The sequence below is a fragment of the Heterocephalus glaber genome, unplaced genomic scaffold, assembly GCF_053883595.1.
Source record: "Heterocephalus glaber isolate CG9 unplaced genomic scaffold, H.glaber_assembly_v1.0 deba00001452, whole genome shotgun sequence".
NCBI lineage: Eukaryota > Metazoa > Chordata > Mammalia > Rodentia > Bathyergidae > Heterocephalus > Heterocephalus glaber.
The window spans coordinates 21,494,455-21,506,938 of record NW_028258302.1 but is presented as its reverse complement, the minus strand read 5'-3'; the positions used below and the strand labels follow the sequence as shown (position 1 = coordinate 21,506,938).

The 12,484-nt window shown below is 58.7% G+C and overlaps 1 protein-coding gene across 2 annotated transcripts; it reads left to right on the top strand.

Annotated features, from left to right (window-relative positions):
- The first annotated feature begins 1,319 nt into the window (after window positions 1-1,319).
- Window positions 1,320-12,347, top strand: Nbl1 (NBL1, DAN family BMP antagonist). Of its 2 annotated transcripts, XM_087215689.1 has the most exons (5): window positions 2,578-3,004; window positions 9,130-9,131; window positions 9,224-9,418; window positions 9,508-9,619; window positions 10,856-12,347. In XM_087215689.1, exons 1-5 carry the CDS (start codon window positions 2,933-2,935, stop codon window positions 11,105-11,107), a joined length of 633 nt encoding a protein of 210 aa, XP_087071815.1. In that variant the 5' UTR covers window positions 2,578-2,932; the 3' UTR covers window positions 11,108-12,347. The 2 variants fall into 2 exon arrangements, with proteins under 2 accessions (XP_087071814.1, XP_087071815.1); XM_087215688.1 differs by lacking the exons at window positions 2,578-3,004; window positions 9,130-9,131 and adding an exon at window positions 1,320-1,541.
- Window positions 12,348-12,484: the final 137 nt, after the last annotated feature.

Sequence of the window (12,484 nt, the reverse complement as noted above, 5' to 3'; positions counted from 1 at the left end):
CAGTCTAATGGAGGCGGGAGGGATGGGCACAACTATTCTCAAAGGCGATTAGCTAAACTGTGTCCCGTGCTCCTGGGTCACACCTGGAGCAGGGAGTTTATTGTACTGAGGGCCTTGGGAAGGTTTTCCAATGTGATGCTTGAAGAATGCATTTTCCAGGATCTGAAGAGAGCTGGGAAGGGGATCACAGGCAGGAGGAACAGCATAAACATCAGCCAGGAGCTTTGATGTGCAGCTAGGCTGGATTACCCATCATGGAGGTAACTCCGGGCCTCTACTCCAGGGGAACTTCTAGCCAAGCTGGGTTAAATAAACAGGAATAGGGGCCGGGGATTTAGCTCAGTGCCACCTGCCTGCCTCACAAGCATAAGGTCCTGAGTTTGATTCCTGGTACCAGAAAAAAATACAGACACAGATAACGCCAAGATAAAGCACAAATATCACAGATAAAGGAAAATCTCCAATCCAGCAAGCTATCTTCTCCCTTGAAATAGAGCACGATACTGGGTGTGGTGGTTCATACCTGTAATCCCAGCCCTTGGGATGCTGAGGCAGGAGGATTGCTATGGGTTCGAGGCCAGCCTGGACTACATAGCGAGGCCTTGTCTGGACCCCCTCAAAAAAAGAAAAAAAAATAGAACTCACTGATTAGGTGCGTCCAGGTTAGGCTAGACGATGAGCCAGTCACTTTGCTTTTCCCAGGAGCCAGAGAAATGAGTCCATTTTCTAGAGTTCTAGCTCAGAACAGTTCTTAGGACTCTGAGACTCTTCTCGGGTTGCTTAAGCCTAGGGGCTGGAGTCAGTCAGAGGTCTAGTGACACTAGGTACAAACAGCACTGGCCCAAACTGGGCCTTCTGGCCGGGCAGGAGTTGGGTAGCAAGGGCGCGCCCAGGACCGGGGGGTGGGGATGGGGTCCAGGGCCAGCTCGGTGGGCTGGAGCTCTACACTCTGAGAGCGAGACAGCAACGCTCAGTTCCCACAAGGCAGACACCTCTGTCTTTGTCACCCCAAGGCCTGGCATGGCCTGAGAACCCTGTCTCGGAAAAAGCCAGGCAGGGGAAGAGAAGTCGAAGCGCACAGAGACCCGGGAAGGGCACCGGAGAACGGGCGGGGCGCGCGGCTTGCTGTCCGAGTCCCCGGCGCCGCCCAGACGTCCCGGCCTCTGCACCGCGCCGTCGGGCCGCGCCGAGGTCGGGCCGGGCGCTCTTGGGCCGCGGGCGGGCGGGGAGAGGGGCCGGGGCCGCGGCCCCTCCTGCGCGCCGCCCGCTCTCTCGCGCGTCCCTCCTCTCGCTGCCCCCGCCCTCGCTCCCTATTTGGAGCGGAGACACCCTGACGTCGGAGCCGCTGCCCGCCGCTCCCCAGCACCGCGCGCCCGCCCGGGCCGCAGACGGCGCGAGCGCAGCCCAGCCGTGCCTCGCGGGGCCGCCGCCAGCCCTGCCGGCCGCCTCGCCCAGCCCGCCGGGGCGCCTGCGACCCCGCGGCCCGCGCCCAGCTCCGAGGACCCGGCGGGGCGCCGCGATCCCCGCCGCAGCCGCGCCCGGTAAGTCCCGCCCGGCTCGGCACGCGGGCGCCGGGCTGCCGCGGACTACGGCCGCCGCGCCCCTCCGCGAGCTGCGCCCCCCGCGCGTCGGCGGCCGCGGCACCGTAAGACCTCACCGCCGCCGGGACCCGGAGCCCAGCGGCCCGGCAGGCGACTCGGAGCCCGGGCGCTGGGGACGTGGGCGCGGCACGGGGTGGCGGGGGCACCGCTGCGTCTCGCCCCCGGGGTTCCGATCCTCGGCAGGAGTTTCCGCGGCCCGCAGAGAAGGCGGAGGAGATGCGCTCCGCGGCGAGAGCAGAGCCGGGCGGGCCTCGCTGCCCGCGAACGCGCTGCCACCCTGCCGCCCTGCGCCTGGCTCTTGGCTTCTGTCTCCCCATCCTGTGTCTGTCGCTCCATCGTTCCGTTTCCGTCCCGCACCTTCTCTGGTGCTGTCCCCATGTCTGCTTCCCCGTTCTGCCTCCGTTTTCAATCTCTCTGAGCCTGTGACTGCCTTCATGCTCTCTCTCGCCTCTCCGCGCTGTCCCTTTGAGAGTCGGCTTTGCGCCCCTATCCCCCACCTTCGGATCCCGACGGTCGCCAGTGTAGGTCCCTCAGGTCCCCAGCCGGGTTCGTGGATAGTTTCCTAGACTCGATAAAAGACGCACAACTCTCCCTCTGCCTCCCGCCTGCCGGTGGGCCTGGCCCCTATGATGCCCCTGGAACTGAGGCCAGGGCAGGGAGAGCCAGTATTTTGGGGGACTCAGCTCTTTAACAGTTCTACCCCCCACCCCTGCCCCAGGCCTTCTGCACTACTGGGCCTCGTGTCGGGCCACCTGCCCGCCGGGCCTGCTTCCAGGGCTGAGCGATTCTGATCTTTTATAAGCCGAAGTCTAGGGGCTGGGGCTGCCTGCCTTGGCGTCGCCTGGAATTGGCCAGCATTTCCAGGCTTTCGGAGGCCCCTACCCAGCTGGAGGCCACCAGTTTGTGAGGAGTAATCCCGGAAAACAGCCTGCTGAGGTAGGATGGGGTGGGGAAGTAACTTGTCAACAAGGAACCCCTCACCCTTTGTTACTGTCCAAGCCGCCAGCCTCCCGAGACTCCCCCAGATGCTGGGGCTGCTTGGGCGTGGTTTGCATTGAGTTGGGGCCAAGAAGAATGGAGACTGGAGTGTTTCCTTGGTGACCCCTACCCCTCTCCACCCACCCCTGCAAGCCAGACCTCTCTCCTGGGCCTGTGTGCTGGAAGGAGGACAAGGGAGTAAGTGCTCTGCATTATTAGCCAGCGATGTGGCCTCATCATTTTAAAGTGAAATTTCAGACTGAGTTGAGCTCCTTCCTGTAACCCCAAGGGTCTGAGGCTGCTGGGGCGGGCAGAGCTGTGGGTGAGGTCTGCAGGGGACTTCTGCTGAGCAGATGTGCTGGGCCTTGCAGCAGCTCATTAGCATGGATTTGTTTTGGAGACTGTTTTGGGTCTTTGGGAGGAGGGTCTGCCGGAGGAGGGCCAGGGTGTGGTTGGGGATGGGCATGGAGATAGCCAGGGCTGGAAGGTGGAGCAACCTGGCAGAGGTGGGCAGGCCTCTGGAGTATGAGGCTGGGCCTGTGTGCCTGCTCGGTGGACAGCTGGCTCATGCTGGGCCGACCCAGAGCCTCCCGTCGTGGAAGGAAGGAAGGGAGGGAGGGAGGGAAAGGGAAGGGGAAAGGAAGGAAGCTACCCTGTGGTGAGACGGTCATGGAAGCACTGTGCCCTCGAGCAACATGCTGGAGCCAGACTCTTCCCAAGGGAACCTGCTCCCTTAGACGTTTCCAGGCCACACTACTCATTCGGCAGGTGGCAAGTGGGAAAAGCATAGGGAGGTGAATCGAATAGTCAGAGACTTGGTCTGTAACAACTGCACAGCCCTACCCCCAGGGACCCAATGGATGAACTTCAGCAAAAACTCATTCTGGGACCCCATAGGGCCCAGGAAACCCTGCCGGGCTGACCAGGTCAAGGGCCTGTCACCACCTTGGCCCCACCCAGAGCAACATTTTTCCCTTGTACTGTTGAAGGAAGTCGCTGTACTTACTACAAGACCTGGAGGGCTGCCCCACCCTACTGATCCCCAGGCCTAGGGCAGCGGCCACAAGCGCCACACCCTCTGCCCGGGCCACATGCATAGCCAGTGCCCAGGCAGAGCCTGCTTTCTGAAGTTGGAGCTGGAGAGGGCTGTGCTCTTGGGGACCCTGTCTGTCTGGGCCCAGAGTGGGTGGATCCACACAGATGGGCAAGTGAAGGTGGTACTCACCAGCTATAAAACCCTTCCCAGCCATCCTTTTATTTATTTATTTATTTATTTAATTTTGGTACTGGAGATCGAACTCCCGACCTCGAGCTTTTGAGGCAGGTGGAGGAACCACTGAGCTAAATCCCTGACCCCATCCTCTTTTATTGAGTTTCACCTCAAGGTGTCTCCTAAATCCTGTTTCACTGGGGCAGATGCAGCCCCAGACTGAGAAATTCTCAGGATGAATCCAAGATCTGGAGGGAGAGGCAGAGGGCAGAAGAGGCCCAGGGTGACACCAACCCAGGGCTCACAGTGGCTCTCTGGAGTTTTCTACCATTCAGTTTAATTCTCACAGCTGCTCCCGTGGGATGGGTCTTAGCACCATTCCTGCTTTGCAGATAGGGAACTGAGGCACAGAAAGGTTCAGGTGGCTAAGATTTGGACCAGGGCCTGTGGTATGTTTGTCGGGGTAGTGGGGGACAGGAAAAGAGGCAGAGGTAGGGGATGGGGGTTGAACAAGAAGTCACAACCCTGTATTTAGGGTGTGGGATCCTCTGGAACCCAGAAGCTGAGCCCATCAAGCGTCCTTGGAGTCAGATGGGGCAGATGTGGGAAGAGTTCCCAAGGGAGGTTACAGAGGCCGGGGCTGGTGTTGGGGAGGGAGAAGCGTGCCTCTCTCCCGGTAATTTGCTGGCCTGGGCATCTGCATTCCTGACAAGCGCCTTAGAGAAGCTGCTGGGTTCTGGTAGGTGTGGAGTGGCCCCAGAGGCCTGGCCCCAAAGCTTTCGGCCTGTGTTCTTGCTGTCCCACCTCCCTGAGGCACTTTCTTAACAAAAGTGCCCCTGGGAAGCCATCCAGGCCCATCTGCTGTCTGCTCACTGCCCTCTTCCCACAGTAGGAGACATCGGCTGGTTACTTCTTTACCCGTGCCTCAGTTTCCATGGTGCCAAAACTGGGTCACCAGTGTCACCCCTTGGGGACTTCCTTGCTGTGTGAAAAATAAGTTTCAGGAGGCCTTTAAGGAATTGGCGTGGACCTGGGAGTGAATGCGTAGGTGAGTGTGGCAGGAAGGCACCCACTTACCCAGCAGCCCTGTGGGGAAGGGACAGCTTCATGTCTCTATTGAGACTCCAAGCAGCCAGGGTCTTTGGCGGCCACATGCCCGTCTGTGGGGAGCTGGGAGTAGGACTCAGTCTGTGATCATGGTGCTCCCCAGTTCCAGCCTGGGCAGCTGGGAACAGCAGGGTGCTAAGAGGAGCAAGAGGGCAGCGCAGGAGCCCAGGCCTCTCCCTGCCCCAGATTCCATCCGTCCACTCCCTGCATGTGTCTCTTCCTCTCTTTCTTGCTTCTTTCTCTTCCGAGACGCTATCATGTGCAAGCGTAACTGCTGGCGCACCTGCTACTGCTCAGAGTTGAAGCTCAGTTCTTCCGTTGAGTAATTGTGTAAACTTCGGCAGATCTCAGGCTCTCGGTGCCTCCATTTCTTCATCTGTGCATTGGGGCAATAATAGTATCCAAGGGCTGGGGATTTAGCTCAGTGGCTCCAGCTCCTGCCTCAAAAGCACAAGGTCTTGAGTTCGATCCCTGGTACAAAAAAAAAAAAAAATATCCTTTTGGGCCGGGGATTTAGCTCAGTGGTTTCATCGCCTGTTGCGCAAGCGCAAGGACCCGAGTTCAATCCCCGGTACCAAAAAAAAAAAAAAATAGTATCCATCCCACAGGGTTACTGTAAGGACCAAGATGATTAACACCAGGAGAAGCACTCAGGACAGCAACAGAGCCTGCAGTTAGGACCAGCTCTTCCTCCCGCTAGGGCAGGGGAGGGTGTGCGGGCTGGGCTGGCAGCTACAGTCCTTCTCAGGGCCTTTCTCATGCAGGGGCTCACCCTGGCGCTCCCCTCCTACCCACCACCAGTAACTACTGCCATCCTGCATTCAACGCAGAAGGAAGGCCCTCTGCACACCCATCTCTGGCTGTCCCCGCTCAAAACAACAGCTTCCCCTTCACCCAAGCCCCAGACCTCCCCACTGGGCCCTGGCCTCCTAAGTAGGAGGGTGCAGAGCTGCAGCCCCAGGCCCCCTGCTGTTCCATAGGTGTCTTCTCTCCCACCCTTCTAAAGGCCATGCATTACTAAGGGCCACCCTGAAAGGGGCGTCCACCTGCAGGGGACAGAGTGGCCCAGGGCAGGGCCTGGCTCTGCCTGATCTACTGGGGGGCCTTGTGAGATCTCTGCCTGGGGAGAGCCTGGGCTGTTGGCCTGGGAGATCCCCGACTCCCCTTCCTACGCTGGCACTCCGGGAGTTCCATGACTTGCTGTGTGACCTTCAGGGCGGGGAGGAAGGGTTGAGAATCTGGGTGAGGCTCTCTGGGCTCAGGAAGGAAGGTCTGACTGCTGCTCAAAAAAAAAAGCAGAGTTGCTAGTTAAAAAAACCAAAAAAGCATACACTACCACCACCACCACCACCAACAACAACAAAAAATAAAACCTGCTGGCAAAGATCCTATTCACTGGTGGGGGCAGTGTGTGTCCTTCCGGGCTGGGCAGGGCAGGGCAGGGAGAGAAGCCAGGAGGTGGGTGTGTCCTGCCCATGTGCGTGAGGGCTCCGGAACCCTTGCTGCCACCGCTGCAGCTGGCCTTTCCCGAACGGCCCTGTAGGTGAGGGCTGGCCTCAGTGGGGGGCTCCCTGGTGCTGGGTCCTTCTCTGAGACAGGTGCTGTGCTTTGGGTGGAGGAAGGTCAGTTCTGACAGGGACCCTTATGACAGACAGTCCACTGGGCACTGGAGAGGGAGGAAGATAGGGAGGTGGCCTTCTGCCTCAGTTTATCTCATTTCTCTTCAGCTTCTTCCAAACTTCACTCTGCTAACTACTGCCCCTCTCCAGGCTACTTTCATTCCAGCCCCAGCCTCAATCTCAAATCCTACAGCGACCTTGGCACCATTCCCAGCCCCCTATCACCTCCCTAACCCAGCTGACCTGTCCCTCGGGAGCGGGTGGGGCGGAGGGCAGGGGCCTCTTAGCCTTCTGGATGCCATACTTGTTGCAGAGCAGTCACACTGCCAGTTAGGAACCAGTCCATTCTGTTTTAAAGCTGGGATGTGGTTGTACTGAAAATATGGGCTTCGCCCTGGATCTTAAGTGAGACCGGAAATGTGTGGGTGTGAGTCTGGATCAGGGCAAGAATGCCTCTGGGGTGGGGGCAGGACATCTGACCTCCCCTCCAGCTGCTCCCCTTCCTTCGGGGGGCCGGGGACAGGGTCATCTCCAGTGAGCCGAGGCCTCTGCAGGGAGAGGGCGGGAGCCCAGGGGACTTCAGGATGGTGTCTCTCTGCCCTGCTGGTGGCCGTGCACTCCCTGAAGCCCAGCTCCGCTAGCCCACCCAGGTCTCCCCTCTGGAGCAGGCCCGATGCCTGGCCACTGCCCCTCCCTGGACAGTTTACAAAGTCCCTGCCTCTGCCACCACCACCTCCTTTCTGCAGAAGGTGGCCCAGGTAGGGCTGTTCTGCATGCGCTGCCTGGTCCTAGGCCATCCCCACCTAGGTGCTGGGCTTTGGTGGGACGAGTGGGACCTGCCCTTGACTCCTCAAGCCTGAGTCAGCCTCACCCTGACCCCTCCTGAAACCATCCTGATACCCAGAGTCCCACACTGTCAACTGGAATAGTTCTGATGGCTCTGTTAGAACCACCTTGGGAAGCTCGGTAAAAATGCTGAAATAGAGCTGGGGATGTTGGCCCACTCCTGAAATCCCAGCACTCTGGGAGGCTGAGGCAGGAAGATTGAATGTTGAAACCTAGCCTGGGAAACTTAGAAAGATCCTGGTTTAAAAGATGGAAAATAAAACAAAACAACACAAAAACAAAAAACCCCAAGGTGGGGGTCATGGGGTGGGGATGTAGCTCACTGCAAAGGCCCTGGGTTCAGTCCCCCAGTATCACAGGAGTTTTCACCCCACAAATCCCCAGGGAATTCTGGAGCATTGTCAGGTTCCGCAACTGTTTGCCCAGGTCGCCTCACTCCTTACAGATGGGGACAGAGGCCTGAGTTTCCAGGGTCACACAACAGATGTGTCCAGTACCCTTTCTCCTGTGTCCTGACTCAGAGGGTTGGGGACTCCCCTTTCAAGCACTTACCTTATTTCTGAGTATCTCTGAAGCCCCCTTTCACTCTTTTGAAGTAGGAAAGTGGGTGAAATCTACAAAAGGGGAAGGGGGAACCGCCTGTGAGCAAAGCCTTTAGACACAGACTGTCCTGCAGCGCCATCTTCTGGTAGATTCTGGTATTTTAGCGCCCTGCTTTTCTATTGCAGGGGGGATTGATACCTGACTTTGTCTTTTGCTGACCCAGGGTTTAGATGGGGCTGAGGGTAAAGGTGTATATAGACCCCTACTGGGCTCGAGGCTCTGGTGGAGCATCCTAGAAAGAAATCCGTCTGGTGGGGATGGCAGAATTCACCACGAGATGAAGGTTAAGTTTAGATTCCACTGCATCAGATTCCTGACATGACAGTGGCTTTGGAGGAGACATGGTGCCCGGGGTGGAGGGGGAGGCAGCCCTCAAGCACTGCTCAAACAATTGATTGACCCTGGAGGATGTTGCTCAACTCTTCACATGCACTTGAACACTTCATGCCTTGTTTGGTCATTGAAGGATCCTCTGCCGTGCAGAGACCAAGGTGCAGAGATAAACAGTAACTTGCTCTGGGCTACATAGTGAGTTACAAAAGTGATTGACAGCTGGCATGGTGGTGCACACCTGTAATCTCAGCACACTGGGAGGCCGAGGCAGGAGGATCACAAATTGGAGTCCAGCCTGGGCAACTTAGTAAGACCTTGTCTCAAAACTTAAAAAAGGACTGGGAATGAAGCTCAGTGCAAAGGCCCTGGATTCGATCCCCAGCACTGAAAACAAAACAAAACAAAACAGGCTGGAGATGTAGCTCAGTGGTAGAGTCCGTGCCTGACATGTGGAAGGCTCTGGATTCAACCTCCAAAACAAAGCAAACAAACAGATGCCACAGGAATACAAACAAAACAAAAATGTAAGCTATTTGGAGTGTCCCTGTTTTTCCAGGCTCATTTAGCACCGGTTTAATCTTTCTACACCCATGTGATGCAGTGCTATTTACAGCCGTGTGCGCGCGCGTGCGCGCGCGCGCGCGCGCGCGCGTGTGTGTATTTTTTAACCTGTGCTGAGAATCAAACCTGGGGCTTTATGTATGCTAGGCAAGTGCTTTCTCAGTAAGCTATACCCCAACCCCAACAGCTCCATTTTTGAGGCTGAGAGTGGAGAAATGCCCTGTCCAAAGCTGTCCTTGCTTAGTGGGCGGAGGGCTGGCTTGAAACACAGGGGTCAGATCCCATAGTCCACATTTGTGACCTCCCCCGGGCCCCCAGCCCAGACTTGTGGGCCCTGCTGTGCCTCACCCGCCCCCTGTGCTCAGTTCCAGGGCTCTGGAGGCCACAGGCATGATGCTCCGGGTCCTGGTGGGGGCCATCCTCCCTGCCATGCTGCTGGCTGCCCCCCCACCCATCAACAAGCTGGCGCTGTTCCCGGACAAGAGTGCCTGGTGTGAAGCCAAGAACATCACTCAGATCGTGGGCCACAGCGGCTGCGAGGCTAAGTCCATCCAGAACAGGTGGGGCAGAGGGATGGCATGTGGGGGCCCCTGGGGTGGCCCAGCCCTGCTCCCCCGGTGACACAGCATGGCGACCTCTCCTCCCACAGGGCGTGCCTAGGACAGTGTTTCAGCTACAGCGTCCCCAACACCTTCCCGCAGTCCACAGAGTCCCTGGTGCACTGTGACTCCTGCATGCCGGCCCAGACCATGTGGGAGATCGTGAGTACAGCACCCCCGGCCCTGTGCTGGCCCCTGCGCTGCCGCAGGTGTCCACGAGAACTCAGTCAGGTCTCCTCATGTGTGTGCGGGGTGCAGGGCTTGTGCTGGAGGGACGTGGGATGGGTCGAAAGCCTGACACTGATTGGTGCAGGACAAGGATCTTTTGGAAGCTCCTTTCGGATGTCACTTTTGGACTGAAATTCTTTCAAAGGCTTCCTAACACCTCAGCCCTGCCCACAAGCTCCTGGGTGGCCTGGTGCACTGGCTTTTCCAGCTTCTTGCCTTCTGCTGTCCTTACTAGTTTGACAGCTGACACCAGCCTGCCTCCTTTCAGCCCTTTCCACCTGCTCAGCCCTTCCACCCCAGGGCCTTTGCACATATTCTTTCCCCTGCTTGCATCCCCCCATTCATTCTTTTGCTCTTGGCTCAAGCATCATTTCTCTTTGCTGTTTGGGTCAGATGCCTGTGCTGTTGGCTCTTAGCACACTATGGGCCTCTATTTGTCCATCTGTTGCAACTGCAGCCTCCCGAACCCATTTGGGTGACTGTGGCCAGCTGGCTTCTTTGAGAGATCAGACATGTCTGTTCTTGTGTCCCCAGGGCTGGCATGGAGTAAGTGCTCTGTGAAAGGAACAAGGGAGAGAAAAGTGAAGAAAGAAGGCAGTTAGAAGTGTGACCATGGGGGCAGGGGAAGGCAGGATGCTAATGGGGCTCCCCCAGGGGGCTCCTCAGCTGGGCTGGTGGCTTGGGAGGGGCTCCTTTTTGGAAGGGATATCCAAGTTCAGACTCAAAGGTTGCCCAGAAGTGAACTGGGCAGAGTTTGGGGCAAGAGGTATGGGGATGGGTTGGGAAGAACCTTCCAAGCAGAGGGAACAGCATGAGCAAAGTCCCTGAGGCAGACCAGGAGCAGAGTTGGGGGGAGTGGCACTAGGTCCAGGGTGAGGAACCAGCTTCAGTCAGCCTGAAGTGTCATGGGAGTGGGGGGACACTTGCGGAGGGTTAAGCAGGGGCAAGTGACGCTGCACTGCCCGGGGCGCCCTGTGGCTGCTGTGGGAGTGTGTGCACAAGGGGCAGGGCTGGCTGTGAGGAGCCAGTCGGGCAGCTCCTGCAGTGCTGAGTTCCTCCAGCCCGTGGGGCCCCCCGGAGCTAAGCAGGGGACCCCACGTGTTACTTCTGGGGCCTCCCCACCTGCCCCAGGCCTGAGGACAATCTTTCCCTTCTTCCTGCCCACCCCAGGTGACCTTGGAGTGCCCTGGCCATGAGGTAATGCCCAGGGTGGACAAGCTGGTGGAGAAGATCCTGCACTGCAGCTGCCAGGCCTGTGGCAAGGAGCCCAGCCACGAGGGGCTGAATGTCTACGTGCAGGCCGAGGAGGGGCAGGGCTCCCTGCCAGGCGCCCACCCCCACCCCCAGCCTGGTGGGCAGAGCCCCGAGCCCCAGGAGACTCCAGGGGGCCCCCATGTTGAAGAAGAGGGGGCTGAGGACTGAGGCCCTCGCTCTTCCTCCCCTCTCGCCCCCTGTGGAATGTTGGGTCTCACCCTCTGGGGAAGAGCAGGGAGAGGCGGGTTCCCGGCACTGGATGAGCTTGGATTCAGACTTGGACTTGGAATGCCATCTGGTCGCCATGGAGATCTCAAGGGGAGGAGTTGGAGCCAAGCTTCACAGTTTAATATATTGAAGAGTGGGGGGAGGAAGTAGAAGTCTTCAGGGCTCTTTTTGGAAGGGGGGGCAGTCTTTCCTTTCTGCCTTATAGAGATGTGTCCTTGGGAGGGGGAGGAAGTCGGCCAAGCTGCTGAGGAGTGAGTGAGGCCTTCCAAGATGGTGGGCACGGGCCAAGGCCCGCACAGCCCCTGGTGGGGCAGGATCCCCGGGGTGGGGTGGGATGGTGCAGCCGGGGGCCCCGAACTAAGGGTGGCAGCATGCCAGTGTCCGCCTGGCAGGAGGACTAGGCTAGGAAGACCGTTGGCAGGAGTGAGACGCTCCAGCCCCCACAAGTTTCCCTAAAGGCCTTCCCTGGACCTCCCATCTCCGGGGAAGCATCTGCCCTGGGCACAAAGTGCCCTCAACCCAGTGGAGTGGTTTGGAAGTCAGGCAGGGCAGGACCCTGCTGACTCGGGGCCCCAGAGCTGGGGCCAGGCTCTCTGGGCCTTGATCTGGTTTCCTTGGGTCGCCGGTGCTGGGGACAGTGGTGGAGCCCCTTCCTGGGCCCTGGGTTGGGAACGAGCCTCCAGATCATCACCAAAGAAGAGTGTCCCTCTCTTGTAGAGACTGCAGTGCCTCCTACCGCCCGCCCCCAGGCTCCAGGCCCCTCAGAGAAGAGGTTAGAGGGTGGGAGTGGTCTCCCTCACCAGAGGGTCCAATCAGGACCCAAGTGGACGCTGGCTGAGCCTCTAGGAGCTCCAGGACAGGGTGGCCCCTGTGGGTGACTCCTGGTGACCTTGGCTCTTTAGCTCCCCAATTCTGCCCCCCACCCAGCTGCACTTTAAACCTAGAGGGATGTGGGACCCGGGCCAGGGTGGGTGGCAGGCAGTGAAGCTCCCTCTGCCCCTAAACTGCCCATGCTGCTCTCTCAAGTGTGCCCAGGGTGAGGCCAGCCCCCCACCCATGCGTGGGGGTACCCGGCCCCTCGGCTGTTCCCATGGACGAGAGCTTCCATAGAGCTTGTAACTAATAGACTCCCCCAAAGGACTCCGAGTCTTCTTATGAATAAATGCCTTCAATCCCTGTGTCCTCTTCCCTCTTGTTGGGCTCTGCTGACCTGGGGGTTTGGGGAGGGGACTGGGCCTGGGCCTGGGCCTGGGTTCCATGGTGCTGAGCAGAGCCACTGGTGCCATCCTACAGGGCCCCTGTGCTGTCCCGCCCTGG